This window comes from Aethina tumida, chromosome 4, assembly GCF_024364675.1.
Source record: "Aethina tumida isolate Nest 87 chromosome 4, icAetTumi1.1, whole genome shotgun sequence".
Classification (NCBI taxonomy): Eukaryota; Metazoa; Arthropoda; class Insecta; order Coleoptera; family Nitidulidae; genus Aethina; species Aethina tumida.
The window spans coordinates 2,008,260-2,028,910 of record NC_065438.1 but is presented as its reverse complement, the minus strand read 5'-3'; the positions used below and the strand labels follow the sequence as shown (position 1 = coordinate 2,028,910).

The 20,651-nt window shown below is 31.7% G+C and overlaps 3 protein-coding genes across 5 annotated transcripts; all 3 read left to right on the top strand.

The window, feature by feature from the left end:
• The first annotated feature begins 526 nt into the window (after positions 1–526).
• LOC109596355 (extended synaptotagmin-2) lies at positions 527–6,846 on the top strand. Its single transcript, XM_049966302.1, has 19 exons — positions 527–722; positions 2,246–2,443; positions 2,497–2,538; positions 2,592–2,732; positions 2,782–2,858; positions 2,910–3,122; positions 3,173–3,293; positions 3,346–3,516; positions 4,293–4,390; positions 4,924–4,972; positions 5,024–5,113; positions 5,170–5,256; positions 5,313–5,624; positions 5,675–5,694; positions 5,754–5,972; positions 6,027–6,119; positions 6,172–6,268; positions 6,323–6,466; positions 6,520–6,846. Exons 1-19 carry the CDS (start codon positions 639–641, stop codon positions 6,592–6,594), a joined length of 2,331 nt encoding a protein of 776 aa, XP_049822259.1. The 5' UTR covers positions 527–638; the 3' UTR covers positions 6,595–6,846.
• Positions 6,847–8,018: 1,172 nt separating this feature from the next.
• Positions 8,019–11,328, top strand: LOC109596367 (extended synaptotagmin-2). 2 transcript variants are annotated; one of them, XM_049966314.1, is made up of 18 exons: positions 8,019–8,118; positions 8,173–8,251; positions 8,365–8,559; positions 8,610–8,869; positions 8,922–8,988; positions 9,038–9,183; positions 9,236–9,353; positions 9,408–9,578; positions 9,629–9,711; positions 9,768–9,816; positions 9,869–10,042; positions 10,093–10,395; positions 10,450–10,546; positions 10,596–10,659; positions 10,711–10,800; positions 10,852–10,948; positions 11,001–11,135; positions 11,190–11,328. In XM_049966314.1, the coding sequence occupies exons 1-18, from the start codon at positions 8,105–8,107 to the stop codon at positions 11,259–11,261; spliced, it is 2,214 nt and encodes a 737-aa protein (XP_049822271.1). In that variant the 5' UTR covers positions 8,019–8,104; the 3' UTR covers positions 11,262–11,328. The 2 variants fall into 2 exon arrangements, with proteins under 2 accessions (XP_049822271.1, XP_019867459.2); XM_020011900.2 differs by having other exon boundaries at positions 8,170–8,251.
• A 295-nt stretch (positions 11,329–11,623) lies between these two features.
• LOC109596363 (extended synaptotagmin-2) lies at positions 11,624–16,457 on the top strand. 2 transcript variants are annotated; one of them, XM_020011895.2, is made up of 16 exons: positions 11,624–11,782; positions 12,550–12,641; positions 13,391–13,588; positions 13,639–13,806; positions 13,858–13,928; positions 13,983–14,189; positions 14,246–14,366; positions 14,420–14,664; positions 14,720–14,858; positions 14,911–15,321; positions 15,375–15,501; positions 15,561–15,720; positions 15,773–15,859; positions 15,916–16,012; positions 16,068–16,202; positions 16,253–16,457. In XM_020011895.2, the coding sequence occupies exons 1-16, from the start codon at positions 11,770–11,772 to the stop codon at positions 16,334–16,336; spliced, it is 2,355 nt and encodes a 784-aa protein (XP_019867454.2). In that variant the 5' UTR covers positions 11,624–11,769; the 3' UTR covers positions 16,337–16,457. The 2 variants fall into 2 exon arrangements, with proteins under 2 accessions (XP_019867454.2, XP_019867455.2); XM_020011896.2 differs by lacking the exon at positions 11,624–11,782 and adding an exon at positions 11,833–11,971.
• Positions 16,458–20,651: the final 4,194 nt, after the last annotated feature.

Here is a 20,651-nt window from a genome sequence, read left to right as displayed (position 1 = left end):
AGAAATAAATTTTGTTCCACCTTTCTGGCCACCACTGTATACGATTATTAAAAATTAAGTAGAACAAATCAGCACCTGCAAGCTAATGAATTTGATACTGAATAAAAGTGCTTATTTAGGTGATTTGTTATTTAATTTTAAATATTAATTAAAAATTTAACTCCTAAAATGTGTTATATTTGACACACACATTCCTGCTACCTATTTACTAGATAATTAGCCCAATTAAATAAATAAATTATATCGCCTTTAACTATTTACTATCAAATTTACTTTTTCGTTCATTTTTTGTCTTCGTCCATCAAGCAGAAACCCACGTGGATTGCAGGAATCAATAGCAGGAAACTTAGACAACCCCCTTTACACATGCTCATAGGCATAATAGAAAAGGAAAGAGAAAATACTCATGAGCGTATTAAACAAAGAAGGGGATCACGGATTTCGGTTTATTCTTGGGTTGAATGTTGCGTTGTTTTAACCATGACATCATTTGTTTAGTATCTTCGTAGATAGGAAATTGTTTATTGCAAAGTAAATGTAAGGTAAATTAACTGAAACACACTACAGTTCATCTCTTGTGTTGTTAGGGTTAACAACTGGATTAATTCGACAAGTCGTTTATATAAAATTCATTTAAAATGAGTGCTAGCAAAGTAGATCCTGTTGACAAAAAACAGGATAATAATGGCATTATTAGTATTATATTCAGCGCCTTAAAAAAAGTAAGTATACACCTACATATGTTTGTGTGACCTATAAAATTTATTGGATGAATCAACTAATCAATATGTAGCATCTGTTAATTTAAGTTAAAAACGATTTGAATTTCTTTATGCGTGCTTGCCTTTTGATTATTTAATTCATTTGAACGAGTTTAACACGTATTTATGACTCAATCTTTACCTGATACTTATTTTTAACTTAGTAAATGTGTACTAACAACTAGTTGTTAGTGTAAAGTAACCACCTAATTACCGAAGTATTAATATTGACATTTTAGATAAAATTTAATTACGTTGAGAAAAAATAAAATTAATTATAATATACCGGCTAATAGGAGCAGGAAATATGAATGACACATCGTCTATTTTAGTCAAAATCTTATCCTATTTCCGGAAGAATTTTGTCTCACAATCAAATTTATTCTGCAGTTAAGAAAGGAAATACATTAATGCACTTAAAATAATATATATTTTATGGTAAAATATTCAAAATTGATGTTTATTAAATTAAACAATATTTATTATAATTTAACTACACCACTGGATTAAACACCCTCTAAGTTGGGTATAAACCAATTTTAATAAAAAACTTTTTCAATTGTATTGGTGTAATTTCGGCACATGATTTGTTAATTCCACCACGATCGAACGAAAGCTTAAAATTTAAAAGTATTTATATAATAAGTGTAGTATCACTAGTGTAATATTCCGTTATCGTTGAAAAATAACATAATTTGTGCTATTTTTGACAGCTTATTCCCTCAACCATTTAATTAAAAAATAATTCATAAGAATTATGAATAGGCATATTTTTTTATGAAATTTAGTATATATCCATTTCAGAAAGTGTTTATTTCAGTGGTGTAGTTAGATTTTCTATAAAAAAATAACGAGTATAATTTCTTCAATATTCATGGCTAAAAATACAATAAATATAAGTATATGGATATAACTAAATAAATAAAATAAAATTTAAACAAATATTTTTAAATTAATTAAAAACAGATATCACAAAATTATGGGGCACTGTTTTGTATAACAGAATTGCCTTAATTATAATTATTTAATAAATAATTGTTATTATTCTAATTGACAGAACTTAATTAATTGCAAGATAATTTAGTAAATATGTTTGTTTTGTGACATACTTGTATGACTTTTGATAAATGTATTCATATCCAAAAATAACTGGAAATCCAGAATTTAATTATCTAATCTTTTAATTTTTTGAGCCGACATGGTCCAATCTAATAATATATTTTATTCCCAGATATTGGTTTTAATTTTAATTACCGGAAATATGAGTAATATATATATTTAGATATACAAGAGTTTTGGATATATTTAGAAATGTTCTGAATTCTCAATATATCCTATGATTATCATGTTAACTTCCGGTCTCATTATAAGAAAAATATAACACTAGTTTACAGCAAAGACACCTTCTTTTAAATATGTTTAGATGTGACAAACACATTTTTTCATTAGTAATAAAAATGACTGATTCAAAATATTTGGTTTAGGTGTCAGTAGTAGGAATAGTATATTTTGCTGGCTACATGCAATGGTCGGTCGCATGGTTTATCGGTCCGGTAATATTATTTGTCCTGCGAGATCAATGGAAGAAAACCAGCGACCGACGAAGAGCCATCGCCAAAGCCACCGCTTTGGCCAGCGAAGAAGACGTAGTTTTGGCACGTCTTAACGATTTACCTGCTTGGGTAAGTCGAGGTAAGTCAAAAACTTATACAAATATTCACCCACGTGTTTTTAGGTCTTCTTCCCCGACATTGAACGTGCTGAATGGCTGAACAGGGTTTGACAACTTCGATTTTTATGCTTTCATTGCTTTTAATGATGGAATTTCAGATTATCAAGCAAGTTTGGCCCAATGTGAACCACTACGCCAGAGAAATTGTTAGGGACTCAATCCAGCCAGCTCTTAGGACCAACTTGGAAAAGTACAAACTTACAGGTTTTAAATTTGAGCGCATTATATTGGGCACCGTTGTACGTATTAAATCATGTGGTTATTCCAATTTACAATAGTCCCTTTCAGCCTTTTAGAATTGGTGGAGTCAAAGTTTACGACAAAAATATTGATAGGAATGAAATTGTGATGGATTTAGATATATTGTAAGTAATTTGAACTTGCCACCCAAGCACAACTTATATGATTTATTTCAGTTACGCTGGAGACTGTGACATAACATTTTACTTATCTGGAATGAAGGGTGGTATTAGAGATTTTCAGTTACACGGGATGCTCAGAGTTGTGATGAAGCCATTAATAACATCAATCCCCCTTGTTGGTGGCTTACAAGTCTTCTTCTTGAATAATCCAGACATCGACTTTGATTTAGTTGGCATTGCTGACGTCTTAGACATGCCTGGCTTAAGGTAAACCCGAAATAAACTTAATTAATGGTACTAATTTGTAACAATTGCAGCGATATTCTCAGAAGAATTGTAGTAGAAACTGTAGCCTCCATGATGGTGCTACCAAATAAGTTCCCCATCAAGTTGAGCGAAGAAGTCGAGGCCGTGGAACTCAAAGCTCCAGAACCTGAAGTAATTAACTCTATCATTAACAAAACACACTCAAAAAATCCAATTATTTCAGGGAGTTCTAAGGGTGCACGTCTTTGAAGCCAAACATCTGATGAAAAAGGACATAAGTGTCTTGGGTAAAGGTAAATCAGACCCATACGCGGTTGTCACAGTTGGAGCTCAAGAGTTTAAAACCAAAGTAATCGACAACAGTGTGGATCCAAAGTGGGATTACTGGTGCGAGGTGAGCCCCAATTTGTACTAATTGCATGCCCAGTTTTTGTTCTTTATAAATATTTGAGTTTTCAATATTATCTAACTAAACTTTCAACTTAGATCATGAGCTTTCATGTTTCAAGCAGATTCACGAACAATATAGTTTAGCCACAGTCTTGCAAAATTGAATTAGCATCCATGACACCATTTCTAACAGTAAATTCAAACTTGACGGTTTTGTTTTTTACAAAAATTGATTTCATTACTAGTTTAATGTATTGGAATCCAATGGTCAACAACTATATATTCACCTATGGGACAAAGATGATACAGGTGACGATGAGTCTCTTGGAAGGTAAGAAATCAATCAGTGAGCAAAATTATACCCTCACTGTTCAGGAACTGTTTCAAAATGAATTAAGTGTTAATTTAATGTGGGTTCAACAAATCGTTCCTGAGCAGTACACAGAGAATTGTTTACAATCACTCATGAGAGTTTTAATTTAAAACACGACTAAAATCGAAAGCTCAGTTTTCTGTTTAGCCTTTTGGTTCTCTTCCTTCCTGTCAGTGTTTCTTATCTTTCATGTTTATTTAAATTAAAACTCTAGTTTCAGGCTTTTTTGCTTTTGCTTTTGCATGGATATTTATTTGTTTGTCAAGTGTAAATATTTTTAGAAGTTTCCACTTGTTAAACAACAATTTATGGATGTATTTTTAAATAATCTGAATCTTTTGTAATTTATTCTTTGGCGCATAATAAATTTAAGACCGTTTGGTAACACAAACCTTTCTAACATTCAGGGTGTAGTGTCATCGTCAGAGGCACAATTCGTGACGTGCTCAATCTGGGATTGGGATCCAAAAATGCCCATAAATTTGCAAGACGATTATTTGGGAAGGTTAGATAATAGTGGCGTGTTTCTTGTGTTACTAAACAAGTTTTTGAGGGTGTTTTTTCTTTGCGATTTTTTAAGCGGATCTTTGTGCTACAATTCCATGATCACAATTACTTTTTGTGTAGTCTGTCATGGACAATATGACCGGTATGCAGCTTCATATACGCTTGTATGATAAAGACAAGGGTCAGAAGGATGATGACCTAGGAAGGTACCGAACAAATTCATCTATTTACACTTTTGTTACTATATAATGGACATGAAAACATGATATAATTGACAATTACAATATTTGAACTTGATCATACAATGAGAACATCTTTTCATGTCCGTTTAAAAAGAATATTCGTCGTCATTCTGTTCCAACTTGTGTAAATATCTGTATATAATACATTTGTATATACTCAATTCTTAACAGCTTCGCTCAACTAACATATTTTTATAAAAATTTCTGTTTCGCTGATTTCATTGACTCATTAATTAATAATGACTGTTAACATTGTTATGGCAATGTCAATAAATTTGTCGTGGTTTAGGGCTACCATAGAAGTCTCCAATATTGTTAAGAAGGGAAGTGATGACATGGTAAGATTGAAATTGTGTCTATTTTCATTATTTTAACTTGATTAATTTCAGTGGATCACTCTGGAACAAGCAAAACACGGAATGGTGCATTTAAGATTTACTTGGCTAAGTCTGAGCAAGAACTATTCTGATCTCAAAGCTGTAAGTCAAAACCTTAAGATTATATTTGTAATTATTACTATTAAATCTAATTGTAGATTATTGCTGAAACTCAACACTTGAAGGCAACGAACCTGCACACTGCCTTATTGACAGTTTTTGTGGACTCCTGCAAGAACTTACCAGTATGTTGTGCTAATAAATAATAGCTACAGACTTTGTACCATTTTTTACGTTGTAGCAAGCACGTGCTTCAACGAAACCCGACTCGTACGCAGTTTTAAGAGTAGGAAACAGCACCCAACAAACCGGAGTGCAGATGAGAACCATCCATCCAGTTTGGGAACAAGGTTTCACCTTCCTGGTGCCAAACCCCGAGTCCCATTCACTCTACCTATCCATCATGGATCAAAAAACCAACACAGAAATCGGCCAGTTGACTTACAAAATCAGTAGCTTGTCCACCAAGGAGAATTTGGAGGTCAAGAAGGAGCCTTTCGCCCTCCTGAAGTCGGGCCCTGAAAGCAAAATCGTCTGGTCAATGCATTTAAGAGTGAGATTAATAATTTTTGTGTTTGTGTTTATTTAATCAATTTGTTTTAGATTTTGAAAGCTTCGCCAAAGCAAGATGATGAGCCAATGATGTCTGATGCACCGGCTGCTGAGGCAGCAAGTAAACCAGGCAAGCACATGTAATCTGTGTATATGTGTGTAGGTTTACTTTTGATATTGTTGCAGAAATAGCAAGTATGGAACAAAAGTCGTCTGAGCCATCAACTCCAGCGCCAACAGCTGAAGACGAACCAGTTCCAGACTCACCAATGTCTCAAATGTCTGTGGCCCCTTCATTTACTGAAAACTCTGGCGACGGTCTCTTGCACAGGACACCCAGTGTCACCTCGTAGGTTTCCCTCCTAATTTTTTTAACAAACTGGTACACCATGATTCGTTTTAGGTCCGCCGGCGAAGCTGGATTGGGCAGGATCCAATTAACCTTGAGATACAGCTTGCAAAGGCAGAAGCTCATTGTGGTGGTGCACAAAATAGCGTAAGTACTTTAAGACCGTTAAATATACTCATTTATGCGTATGTACTTTTAGGAACATTCCCCTAAAGGACCCCTCCAGCATCCCTGATCCTTACGTCAAGTTGTATATTTTGCCAGAACGTGCCAAGGACTCCAAAAGGAAGACATCGGTATTTATTTATGTTACTATGTTAATCCATTATATATATACATCTGTTTCGTAGGTTGTCAAAGATAATTGTAATCCAGTGTTTGATGAGAGCTTCGAGTATGTGATAAATCAGGCGGAACTACCCAATAAACAATTAGAGGTGACCGCCTGTACTCAGAAACAATTGTTTTATTCAAGTAGCAACGTTTTGGGACAAGTACTTTAATTAATCGCTTATATAATAGGTTTTTTCTTATTAATATGTTTTAGGTAATCATTGATCTATCGAAGCTGAATCTCACTCAACCATACAACGTCTGGTTTGATCTGCAACCCGAAGAGTAAGGGTGGAATCTACAACGATTAAAAAATTGTATTTTTATATTAAAATATTACACTATTGTTGATGTCACTTTTATTTCATATTATTGCTGATTGTGAGTATTAACAACGTTTTACGCTTATTGATGTACTTTTATCGTTGTTCATGTGTTTATATTTAGAATCTCGTAATCAAATTTTATCAAAGAGATTTATATATGTTACAAATATTTTTATTGGAAATATTTTAAATAAAATTTATTATATATACATTGACCAATGTTGTTTTATTTAATTTATAAGTCCCTTGTAGTTTATTCATTGAAAGCAGTGATATTTCATTGATTACTTTGGTCCCAAATGTTAACTAATTTTTCTTTTGCGTGTCCAATACCTAATAAGGAAAGCAATAACATTTTAAATTGCGTTTTTCTCATTGTAATCACCTTTCCTTTGTCGGTCACGTGATATTTAAGTTTCTAGACCTAGTTCACCGCAATTAATCACTCCGGTTATTGATTATCAAAAAACTAAGCAAATTTTGGTTGCTTGATAACATCTTGCATATCGTCAATCTTACTTAGCAGGTTTAGTTTGCGTCGCATAATCAAGCAACTAACACTCAAATTTATTCAATTACTCCAATAAGCTTTATTGAATAAACTGGACTGCAATGTCAAATTTAATACAAAAATAGCAAATATTAATTACTGGGCGACCCGCAATGTAGTTAGTTAGTTAGTTAGTGGAGTTTTAAAGAAACGACTCGTTGTAATTAGTGGTGCAGCAATTAAGAGGTAAATATCAATTGTAATTTTATCAGTTTTAAATGTTTACAAGATAAACGAATTACATTACGACATTACGACTTGTGTCTGTATTAATTAGTTTGGTTATCGGAAATTATTAATATAATATTGGAATTTTGATAAGAAATTAATGAAATTTTGTGTTTGCACCACCTTGATAAAGTATTAAAGGTAATTTAAAATAAATATGACAAAACAAACTTAATTTTTTACTGCATTTAGATAAAATTAATAACCAGTCAATTAGCACAAGTTTATGATTTTACTCTTGTAGGCAAAAGTAGCTAAATAAATATTTTGATGTTAATAAATAAGACAGTAAAACAATGAATATATGTAATCGTCCATTTAATCATTCAAAACAATGTAACGAAAGCCTAATGGTTATCCATTCAAAAAATTTGATTGTTTTGCGTATCGTTCATGCATAAATATTTATAAGAACGGTTTCAGGATACACCAGTGGATACATCATGTACGAACACCGCCTGTTTATGTGGCACGCGATTAATTAGAATTGTTCACCAATCAGCATCAATTTGTGGTGTTATAGTTTGTTTCCATTATCCCAACACTTCCTACATTTGGCTCATGTTGAAACTCTTGCTCCAGATTTATTTATTAATATATGATTCTCACGTTCTCATAGATTTTTACATTTTTTTTTGATCAATCAATGCGGGATTGATAACAAAGTTTATCTAGTCAACTAACTTATCTATAAGATGGGAGCAAAGAGGTACGTAATTAGTACAACGGGTTACTTGTAAGTGAGATTTTGTGGTTTTAGCAGAAAAATGGTTAACGTTGTAACGAAAATTGTGCCTGCAAAGATAAATATTTACAATATATTTCAACAATGTTTGGTGCAGGTATGTATAAATCAGTTCAGGAAAAATATATTAATACATATTTAAATTAAAAACCATTTTCTAGTTAATAAATAATATTTTAATTAAATATTTGATCGTGTATAATTTTTAAGGGCTCAGCAGGAATAGTATTTTACTTAATCGGCTACTACGAATTTTCACTCTTATGGATTCTGGTGCCGATTGTCGGCTTCACAGTTAGGTCTGCATTAAAAGACAGAGCAAAACAAAAATGCAACTTCATTAGGAATTTAAACAACTTCGGTGAAAAAGAAGTCATTGGCTGCATTTCAGATTTGCCCCCATGGGTAACCCTCACCCAATCGTCAAATAAATTTTCTACTTTGGTATTTTGTAGGTCTACTTTCCCGACTTCGAAAGTGCAGACTGGTTCAATCAAATAATCAAAAGGATGTGGCCTTTTGTTAATCATTACGCCAAAGATTATTTGGTGGACTATTATCAATCTTGGTTGGCTGAAATTATGGATGGTTATCAGTTAAAGGGTTTCAAGTTTGAAAGAATTGTTTTGGGGAGCCAACCCATTTATATTGGGGGTATCAAAGTCCTACCCTACGATAGGGAAAGGGATCAAATCACCCTGGACCTGGATATTAAGTAAGTTTATCAATCCTTCCAATGGTAAGCCATAACTTTGACATGAATTTAGATATGCTGGGGACTGCAACATCACCTTCCATTTGGCCAAAATGAAATTCGGAATACGCAACTTTCAAGTGGGTAACTTGCTGCATTTTGTACACAGCTAAATGTTAAAAATTTTAGTTGTATGGCTCCTTGAGGGTGGTTTTGAAACCTTTCATTTCTTCCATGCCTTTGGTGGGGGGTATCCAAGCATATTTCTTGGAGAATCCAACTATAGACTACGACCTATTTGGGGCTGCACAGGTTGGAGAAATTCCAGGAATTAAGTAAAAATACCAAAATCTAATGTACATAATATACCAAAACTCGAAATTTTAGTGAGATCATAAAAAAAACTATTGTGAACAGTATAAATTACACCATGGTCCTTCCAAACAAGTACACCTACCAATTGAGCAATGAAGTGGCTCCGAGTACCTATCTGGAGATTCCTGAGGTAACACAATAGAAGAAACGTATGTACTACAATGTATTTATTTTATTTTTAAAGGGCTGTTTAAGAGTACATCTCATTAAAGCCAATAATTTGGAAAGAAAGGACATAAAATTAATTGGCAAAGGCAAGTCTGACCCTTATGCTGTTCTACGAGTTGGTGCTGAGGAGCACAGGTCGAAAGTGATAGACAGTGACATCAACCCCCAGTGGGACGAGTGGTTTGAGGTTTGATTTCTCGTATTCATTAATTCAAGGCACAAATAAATTTTCTGTAGTTTAAAATTCTAGAAAAAGTTGGACAAAAACTGTTGGTCTCCATTTGGGATAAAGATCCAGCTGAAGATGAATTTTTAGGAAGGTAATGACTTAACATTAAAATATTAAAAACACAATCAAAAAAACATATCATTGTAGCTGCCATATTGACATCAGTGAAGTTATAAAACTGGGAGACTTGATACTAGTGAGTAATTGACTTTAAATTAATTAAATTACAAGTTTTCAACTCATTTTAGACCCCACAACTACAAGAAGTCAAGCACGGAAGTGTCAACCTACATTTAAAATGGTACTCCTTAAGTACTAATCTTGAGGACTTGAACGCAGCTAGCAGTGAGCTACACCAGTTAAACGTGCCATTGTCCACCTCATTTCTGACGGTCATTGTCGATTCCGCATCAGGTCTTCCAGTAAGCCAACACTTCATAAATTACATGGCATGTTTTAATATATTTTTTAGCCCGTTAAATCGTCAGTAAATCCAGACCCGTTCATTGAAGTGCGCCTTGGACACACAAAATACGTCACCAAAGTGAAGGAAAAGACCACCACTCCTGTTTGGGAGGAGGGTTTCACGTTTTTCCTGGACAACCCCAATGGGGCTTCGTTGCAGTTAAAAGTATTCGATTCTAAGACTGACCACATGTTGGGAACGTTAACTTATGCGGTTGTTGACTTATTGAAGAAGAAGAACTTGGAGCTGACCAGAGAACCATTCAAGTTGCCCAATGGAGGCGAAGTTGTTTTGTCGCTTAGTCTTAGGGTAATATTTAAATTAATTATAAAGGTGGAACCTTAAAGCTTCTTTTTACATCAGATATTTGCTGCCAAAGAGACAGGCAAGGAAAGTGATGATGAAACCAACGACACTGAAAGCACAGTTGAAGCTGTAACTGATGAGCAAAAGCCAAGCAGTAAGTACTGTTAATTAATCAATATAAATAAGCTAATTGATTATTTTAGAGCCAAATCAATTAAGTAAGCAGGATTCGTTTATGAGTAACAGCAGTGACATTTCAGTAGCTCAGTAAGTAGATTAATTTTGAGTGTTGCTTGACCATTACTTGAATATTTGTAGATCTTACGTTCCTGGAGATGGAAAAATTCAAATAACCCTTCGATACAGTCCACCAAGGCAAAGATTAATTATAGTTGTTCATAAAGTTGTGTAAGTATTAAGAGTTTTTAATTACATTATGTACATTGAGATAAATTACAGAGACATCTTCTATAAAAATCCAGATAATCTTCCAAACTTGTATGTGAAGATGTACTTGTTACCTGAAAGAGAAAAGACTTCAAAGAGAAAAACCAAAGTAAGTAAACATGATCAGTTTAAGAGTTTATAATGTCATCTACAATTTTAAGATTAAGAAGAACACTTTGAGCCCAGAGTTTGATGAGACGTTCGAATATTTAGTAGCTCAAAAAGAACTGGACACCAAACAGGTCGAAGTGTCTTTGGTAGAAGACAAAGTTATGAAAAACCCTGTTTTAGGAAAAGTAAGTAGTCTGTTTTAAAAAGCCATGTTTATTAAGGATGTTTATTGATTACAGATTTTGATTGACCTGAAGAACTATGACTTATCATCTTCTGTTACTGAATGGTTCAATTTTGGGGACCAGTAAATTTTATTGATAATTATCACCGTCATTTAATTGTTTTATTATTTATTTACCTAATAATTAAGAAAATAAATAAACATTGGAATACTAAATGTTTTATTGCCCACTCAACAACTTAAATAGCCAAGTCGTGCATCAAAGAGCTTTAGAAGGTGCCTCTATCCTCTCTCAAATGGGAATGGCAACAAAGACAAAATTGGAGCTCATTAATTTAATCCAATGCGCTCATCTATGCGCACCATCTTTTTTTTTAATAGAACTCGTCTGACCCTGAAGGTCTGAGGCGTCACTATTCGATTTTATACAATAACCTGTTACGCTACCAGGATGGTAAAATAAAACATTACGTCAACATCAACACACCCATCAGTCCGGCAAAATAGCGGTGATTTAATTTATTGAACATGGCGCTCCGCCGTCTATTACTTGCCCAATAATAATAAACTATCAATTTCCAACATATTTCAGTGTTTTGTGCATCTTTGTAACGTTAGAAACTAATGTTTGTATCATGACTCCCGAAAGTAAGTTCGAAATTTTTAAAAGTAGCTTGTTTAGCAGTAGCGCCTCACCTTTTTTATTTTTGTTCTAAAGGTTAAGCACTTTCAAATACGTGTCATCGATAACTTTTTTATCACAGTACAGTTATAGACTCGTGTTTCGTTTTAGGGTTCCACCGTTAAAGCTAGAGCTAAAACATTTAATTTTTAAAGGTACCAATTAAATATATATTATCGTACACGTCATTTTGTTCGTATATGTTGTTTTTGTTTTGTTTTTGTCATTTTTATTTTCATGTGGTCAGATAATGGGATAACTGTTAAAAATCTGTGTATAGAGATAAGAGGCTCCCTCTAGTAAACAATAGGTGACCTTGAAGAACCTCGTTGAAGAAATCTTTTAAATAAGAATCTTAGAAATATTAAAAATTTAGTACTATTTAAATGTGAAACAAAAAATAATAAAAAAAAATAATAAATAATATAAAAACGACATATTTTTATTCATTAAGAAACTGTAACTTGTTTGCTTATGTAAAACATTAAATCGATAATAAATTAAATTAAATAAACTGCGAAATTTTATTAAGTGATATTTATATACTATTATTGACTCACCTAAAAAACCATCACAGATAAATAATAATCGCATCCTTCAATGTATCTTATCGATTTTACACCGCAAAACACACAGAACTAGGCAGTCCATATGCCAGTCCAGAGGCGATTTGCAAAATTCGTTCATTAAACAAGTGGCAAAGGTTAGCAGTGTTAATTAATATTTTTTAAAGGTTCAGACAATGATTGCAGTGCCTTAAACGGTGACAAACCGAAAAAGAAAAAAATGCTTACTAGGGAATTTGTGATCAGCATCTTAAATAGGGTAAGTATGGAATTAATATTAAATTAATAAATTTTTATATGTTGATTTAGAGGAACAATTAAAAAATATAAAAAGCCAATATCCAAAGCTTTATTTATTTGTATTGAAGTATTTATTTATTTATTTCTCATTATGTTTTAAAATTATTTTTAAATTAGGACTAAATTTAAATTTTCTATTTTTCGTCTAGTACATGAAATATTTATGTAGGTGTAATGTCTAGACAGACCTCCATTTTAAAACTATTTATTTTCATTTATAAATTGTTATCAATAATTGATTGTCATTATATTATTATATTAAAACATGATAAAGTTGTGTAAGAAGACAGTTAAAAGAGGGTAATAGTAGAATAAATTAAATTATTATTATTAAATCTGGGTTTTCTAAGAATTTTTATAATTTATTTATAAAATATTAGAAAAACACTGTAATTTATGGTGTAGAATTGTTTATATATAGTCTACAAACACACAATTCTAATATTTATAGTTTATAAATAAACAATTCTACTCATAACTGCGTTGTTGAATAAAAATATGTAAATTTGTGTCTGTGTTAATTTGAAAGATTTATATTTCTTTATATTTTATGTTTACGGACTTACTTACGTGAATAGAATTATTTGTGGTTTTCTTAATATCTAATAAGTAATACTTTTAGAATTTCTTCAGTAGAATCAACAACACATTACTCTAAAAATACCTCATGACACATTAAATTTAAAGTTAATGGTGTAATTTTTTTAGATTGGCCTTATTTTCCTGGGATACATAGTTGCCTATATGCAATGGTCCCTAATATTGCCTTTAGTAACTGTGGGAACACTGGTGTGGCTTGAGAACAAAACCAATAACACCAGCGCCAAAATTAAGTCCAAAAGTATAGCCAGTACTTTAGGCAAAGAAGAACTAGTACACTTGTTAAACAACAAACTCCCATCATGGGTAATTAAAACCAGAATTAATAAATTTAAAAATAAATATGGTGATTTCAGGTAACATTTCCAGACAGGGAAAGGGCGGAATGGGTGAACGAATTTATACTCACAATGTGGCCCAACATTTCCAACTTCATAATCAAAAAGTTCAGAACGAAACTGCAGAACAGTATCAGGAAAAAAATCGACTCGTTCAGATTTGAGGAAATTGATTTTGGAGAAATTGTATGTGTCTTCATATATTTCATTCATTCATTTTATTGCATCACATTTTAGCCTCCAAAAATTGACGGGGTCAAAATATACACTAAAAGGAAAGATTGTATCATCATAGACTTTGATATTTTGTAAGAAATTCCCTTAAAATTAAAAAGTTTAGTAGTTGTATTGGTCAATTTTAGCTATGACGGAGACTGTGACATACACTTCGGAATGTCCGGCAAAGAACTGGGCAGAATCAGGAACTTCCAGTTGGGAGCAGAAGTCAGGATTATTCTCAAGCCACTCCTGGTGAAGATGCCTTTAGTTGGAGGGATGCAAATATTTTTCTTGAACGATCCCGACATAAATTTTGAAATCGTCGGCTTCTCTAAACTTCCTGGTCTTAAGTAACTTTTATAACTCCAACTACTGCACAACTTACAGTTTAATGCATCAATTTTAGTTATGTGGTACGTCAGGCAATTGAGAAGAGAATCAGGAAGAAGATTGTATTCCCCAATAACATTACCAAGAAGTTCTCCAAAACCATCGAAGCCTCAGAGCTGAGATCTTTGGAACCAGAAGTGCTGTCCCTTAAAGAAACAACTAAACAATTACTAATATTTTGTCCTTTTAGGGTATTTTAAGGGTACATGTGTTTGAAGCCAGAGACCTAGAAAAGAAGGACAAACTAGGCAAATCCGACCCTTACGTAATATTATCAGTGGGGGCACAACAATTCCAAACCCCCACCATCAAGAAGACTCTAAACCCTAAATGGGACTACTGGTGTGAATTTATAATTTTAGACCCCTTAGCTAATATTTTAAACTTCTACGTCTGGGATGAGGACGACCTGAATGAAGACGACTTCTTGGGAGGGTAAGCTCAATTATGACATCCCTATTAATAGTTAATTAATACATAATTATCTCAGTGGAGGCACAGAAATACATTCCGTCTTAAAAAAGGACCACAACGACAAATGGTTTAAACTGGAGAAGGCCAAACATGGCGAAATCCATCTAAGATTTACATGGTTGGGCTTATCCACAGTTTATGGTGACCTTCACGCGGTTTGTCCATTGCAGTTCCCTTTAGATAGAAACCTTATACAACATGTTTCAGATGAGAAAGGAAACGGAGTTGTTGAAGGTAACCAATTTGGCACAATCACTTTTAACTTTCTACGTAGATTCAGCAAGAAACCTACCCAAATCCAAGACATTCACCAAACCACACGGCTACTTCAAAGTGATTTTGAACGATAAAGTTGTCTACAAAAGCAAGTCTAAGAGCCACAACTCTGATCCCTTTTGGGAGGAGGGAACCTCTGTGTTGGTCCATGATCCGGAAAAAGAGAACGTCCTCATTGAGGTCTGGGATAAACGGTCTGAGTCTAAACTGGGCTTCTTTGAGTATTCTTTGACTAACTTAACACATCAGCCTAACATGCACATTAGCAAAGAAGTATTTCCTCTAGTTGTAGATGACCCAGACAGTTCGGAGACCCAAATAGTTCTATCACTGCAATTAAGAGTAATAAACAATAACTCACTAACAGATAATGATTCTAAATGAGACCATTTTAGATTCTAACCAACGCTTTATTTGAGGGAGACCTCGAAAGTGACTCAGATTCTGACGACGACATTAAACCACCATCACAACACTCATGTTCACCAACTGAGTCGTCGTTATTTGAAAAAATCAGCACAGGTAACCATATTCGTGTACTATATCATACTTGATAATGTTTCACGTGGATTTTATTGAAGATTCTTCAGTGAGTGATTCATCCAAGCCCATGACGATTGAGGAAACATTATCTTCTACTTCGTTAAGTAGAGTTGCCACAACGCCTTCACCTCCAAACAAAGTTAAGAGGATACTCAGCATGAGCACACCTAAAACCATGAGGAGGTCTTTGAGTAAAAAGTAGGTGGGATCATTTTCTTGTTTTTTTTGTTATACCATTTGTTAATTACAGAATTCCGTGTAATTATGGCCGAATTGAATTGACTTTGGACTATAATATGCAGAGGCAGAGGCTCGTGGTGAAGGTCCATCAGATTGAGTACGTACTTGTTAACTCTGTTTGACCTTTTGGTTATTTTGATTGAGCATTTACAGAAACTTGACTTTGACGGACCCTGAAGACCTACCAGATCCTTACGTTAAATTAAAACTGTCTGTTCCAGGACAAAGTCAAATTAAAAATAAAACAAAAGTATTTTTTATCAAATTATATTTGATATATTTATAAATCGAGTAAAATATTTTAGGTGATAATTAACTGTTGTAATCCAACTTACGAAGAAGCTTTCGATTATATTGTGCCGGAACGTGATGTTGCCGGATGTAAACTAGTCATAACTGTGAAAACCAAAAAATGGTTTAACAGTCCTGTTTTGGGACAGGTAAATAAATATTTAAATTCAATAACTTCAATAAAAATGTTTGTTTTTAGACTGCAATTAACCTGAATGGATACTTAGAGAAAACACCCAATAACTTTTGGCTTGATTTTGGACCAGAAGAAGAATCAGATTAGTGTTATTTATATATTGTTTAAGCTGCATATATATTTTAATCATGTTTGTGCTTTGTTGTTTTTTTATCCGGTGTTTTATACATTTTATTTATAAACAATATTAATAAAATTGTTCACTCTTGTTGATGAAGTATTTATTTATTTTTCTCCTAATAACAAAAACCAAAAACATTGAAATTCTTTCTTAATTACGATTATAACCGCAATTAGTTTTCTTGACATTTTTAATTTTAAAACGTGAATGAGAAAGTGGAGTAAAAAAATATTATATACTCGTTTTTGTAATTACAAAACAATTTGAATGTCAGTTGTAATTTACAGTTACTTATGATAATTTTTTCATCTATAAATAAATTTTTATGGTTTGCTTAAAAAAATAGTGGTAAATTATGCATTATTGCATTTTTATAACAATCTAAGTAGGACAAAAATATTAAATTATTTACTATTATTTACTATCAAACTTATCAATCAGAGAAATCTGGTTAAATATCCCAATTATCTATTCAGAATATTTAGGAACAATAAATTTTTTATTAATAAATAAAATATTTTATTAAATATTCCAATTTATTGATAATTTTTACATTTAATTTTGTTTCTAACCAATCAATTTTAGTTTGTTTAAAAATATACAACAATAAACAACAAAATTTATATTTGTGAAACATTTATGAATTGCAATTGTAACAAAAATTAAATAAATACTTGCGTGTTTTTAATAAAATAAACAATATAATATATATAAATATACAAACATGAATATTTTAATTAATTGATAATTAAACATTAATCTGATCAGTTCAAAGTACTTTCCACATATATTTTATAACTATTATCTAATAAAAAATATATTTTTTCTACAGATTATTAATTTTTAGTACAAAATAACCAATATAAGTAAATTTTTTCCCTTTTTAAATTACCACTGAGTATTATTAAAGTTGAAATAAAACCCTAAATTAATTTTTATTGTACCCTATTTGTTATTAAATTTACCTAGAAGACTTAAGTACTTATTAGAGTACCAGAATCTACAAGAAAATTATAGGAACTATTAAATAGTATCATTCATTTCTACTAAAAGTATTCAATTAATAAGTCAAAGATATTATTTTCCAGTTAATAAATTTTGAATTAAATATTTGGACAATGATATTCATAATTCATAATTAACCAACTGGATAAATTACTCAAATAATTTGAAACGGATGTTTTATTTTTTATTTCTGTATAAATAAATGAATTATTTATTATTTATTCTATAAATATAATATAAATATCGTTAAATTTTTGATAAGCATTGTTTTTTTAAGTCTTTGCTGATTATGAAAAATGTGAATTAGGGAAAAAACTGCAAATTTACAATAATCAAAGCACTTGCTAAAATTAGTATAAACAACAAGTAGTCATATAAATATTCACACATTTACGTCAACATTGTTTAATTGAATAAACTGATGATAAGTAAAAATAATGTATTTTGTTCAATTGATTTTGTAACTAAAATCTCATCATTAGCCAAAGAAAATCACGAATATTAATAATATTCTAAATATTTATATAATTATAGTATTGAATATTGTAAAATTATATTTAATTTATCATGAATTTAATTACAAATTAATAAAAAAATATTAAGCTTAAATTAAAAAGCTTAACAACATGAAAAAATTTGAAAAAAATTAACACAAAGTATTTTTAGGTTAGGTTAGGTTAGGTTAGATTATATTTGGTTTAGTTAGGTTAGGTTATATATTATATAATTAATTTAAACAATGTTTGGTTAATTTAAACGTAAGTAATTTAGTTATGTAAAGGAAAGAATAATAATGGGATAATATTATAAAATTAATTTTATTTTACACAAGAAAAAATGAATAAAATATAGTTGACACAATAAATTATTTAATTAATAAATTAAAAAGCTAAACAAAATGAAATATTTGAAAATAATTAACAGAAAGTATATTTAGGTTAGTTTAGGTTTGGTTTGTCTAGGTTAGGTTGGGTAAAGTTAGGTTAGATTAGGTTTGATTATATTATCCTAAGTTATATATAATATAATTAATTAAAACAATGTTTGGTTAATTTAAACGAAACCAATTGAGTTATGTAAAGGAAAAAATAATGATGGGCAGTGTAATAAAATTATATTTACTATTAGAAATATTGATACAATTTAATATGTCTACAAGTAGTGAAAGAAATAGTAGATAGCAGTAAAATTTTATTGAGTATATTAAAAAATTAATGTCATTTTATACAATAAAAAATTAGTTGACACTTAAATAAATTATTTTTTTTTTCTAATTTTGCATGCATAATTTTATATTTCTCCAAAATTACCCAGATCTAGTTTTTATGACCCACAATATTAAAATATTTGATCTTTGGACCAGGCGATTTATGGAATTCCTTCTAGTGAATCAGTACCGTACTTTGAACCAAGAAAAGGAAAGCCAAAAATTAGTAAAACAAATTAGGAGGATTATCATCCAAGTTAAATGTTAAATAAATACAACCAATTAATTGTTTTGCATGACTCCAACTTCTAGAAACAACCACTAAATGGAGAATAATATTTGCTCAACAAAGGTTAAAACAACTCAAAATTATAAGCCACGGCAAATTGCTATTCTTATAAACAAACACCACAAATTAATACAAAACAATTATGCCTTTCGGCACGAGGTATAATAGCAGTCATTTGTACAGTGCCTTCGGTCAATTCCTCGAAGGAACTCCGAAACGTTTTGGCGGAGTGACGAATCGTTTCGCACTGTTACGAAATTTTTGGACTCTTGGACTTTGCACCCAACGTCAACTTTTTTTGCACCATCATAATAGACGGGATAGTTCTTCGATTTGCACTTAAATTAAGTCGGGTAATTTGCGTTCAAGGTCCCTGATTCTTGTTTCTAGACGTTTGGCCGTTGGCACGAACCGCCGGGTCTTCGTGGGACTTCATAAAATCTGGAAAACCCTGTGTTGGTACATGCACTTACGGTTTTACACTTCTATTTTGCATGCACGCCATAAAGTCGGATTTAAATGAGAAGTAAAGTGCATCATCTCTGTAAACTGGTGACATTCACGGTTTGCTTTTGATGTACTCACGTATCTTGTTGTTTTTTCAAGTAGATGTATTGTTGGCTAACTCTTAATGACCATGCTTTTATTTGTGTCTATAAATAAATTAATAGTTTGTGTCTAATTCGTCAGTGATATAAGATCATTGTTAATTTAATCAAGAACTCAGATCTCCACTTTGGATGTGGAGTGAAAGACAAAATTTAAATTTCTATTATTAGCATTTTGTTCTTTGGTGCTATTTTTAAATTGGTCTATCCATGTTAGTGGCACAAATTGTTTATTAATATTTAAACCCACATATACAAAAAAATTAACTACCGTTGATTTATCCTGTAAATGTATTCACAAGACAAGATTTGTTGTCTATTGGAAACTTAGGTGTGACCATTGGTAAAATCCCAACTAAGTAAGGTGTTGAATTTAAAAATGGGACGTGTACACATTTCAGTATAGTAATTCGTACAGGAAGTTGTAAAAACCTTGAAAATCGTCAAATAATTATCCGCGATGATCTGATAAGTTTTGGAGGTCTTGTTTATTTGCAGAAGTATTTAGAGTCAATATCTTAAAGGCTCGAAACATGTTAATCTCATTGCCGAATTTTTAATATTCATCTAAGCGTGAATGAGTCTGTTTTGCTTCACTCCATGTTAATATTATCGCATCCTGTATGTACAGGTACTTGTTGTGTCTGAAATAGGAAGTACCAGTAATTATTAATTTATAAATATTGATTTAAGTTGTGGAATTCCTGTCAACTAGACTAACATTAAATTCAAGGCGTCGCCTTCAATGAACTAGACCTTATGAATTAATATTTGTCTCTTAAAACCGTACCAAGGTGGTACAAATCCCACAAAATTGCGAGGTCAATATTGAAACCAAGTCCGTTAATTTGGCAACCGACTGAAAATTCTGGACAAACCGTTGTACAAATAAAGCTCTATCGAAATCGATTGTTAATTAATCAATTAATTAATGTACACATGTTTTATTTTTCTGGAAACTAACAGTACATTAACTTTCTGGGTTTCAACAAATCGTTGGGTGTATGTGGTGCATTACAATTAACCATGTGCCGATTTCGGGTATTTGTAAATTGTGGTTTGAGTGCAAAGTGTTATCTAATAGTTGCGATTGAATTTACGGTTGTGTTTGGGAAGTGTTGTGCAAAATGGTAAATTGGCGTTTGCGAAATTGGGTACTACCTACATTTTTC

Coding starts and splice junctions, on each gene's coding strand:
- LOC109596363 (XM_020011895.2), top strand. Junction 13,807..13,857: donor AAATTGATTTTGGAGAAATT/GTATGTGTCTTC, acceptor ATCACATTTTAG/CCTCCAAAAATTGACGGGGT. Junction 14,367..14,419: donor TGAGATCTTTGGAACCAGAA/GTGCTGTCCCTT, acceptor TTGTCCTTTTAG/GGTATTTTAAGGGTACATGT.
- LOC109596355 (XM_049966302.1), top strand. CDS start 639: ATGAGTGCTAGCAAAGTAGATCCTGTTGACAAAAAACAGGATAATAAT. Junction 4,391..4,923: donor CAAGACGATTATTTGGGAAG/GTTAGATAATAG, acceptor GTCGTGGTTTAG/GGCTACCATAGAAGTCTCCA. Junction 4,973..5,023: donor AGAAGGGAAGTGATGACATG/GTAAGATTGAAA, acceptor GATTAATTTCAG/TGGATCACTCTGGAACAAGC.
- LOC109596367 (XM_020011900.2), top strand. Junction 8,252..8,364: donor TTCAACAATGTTTGGTGCAG/GTATGTATAAAT, acceptor ATAATTTTTAAG/GGCTCAGCAGGAATAGTATT. Junction 9,184..9,235: donor GGAGAAATTCCAGGAATTAA/GTAAAAATACCA, acceptor TCGAAATTTTAG/TGAGATCATAAAAAAAACTA.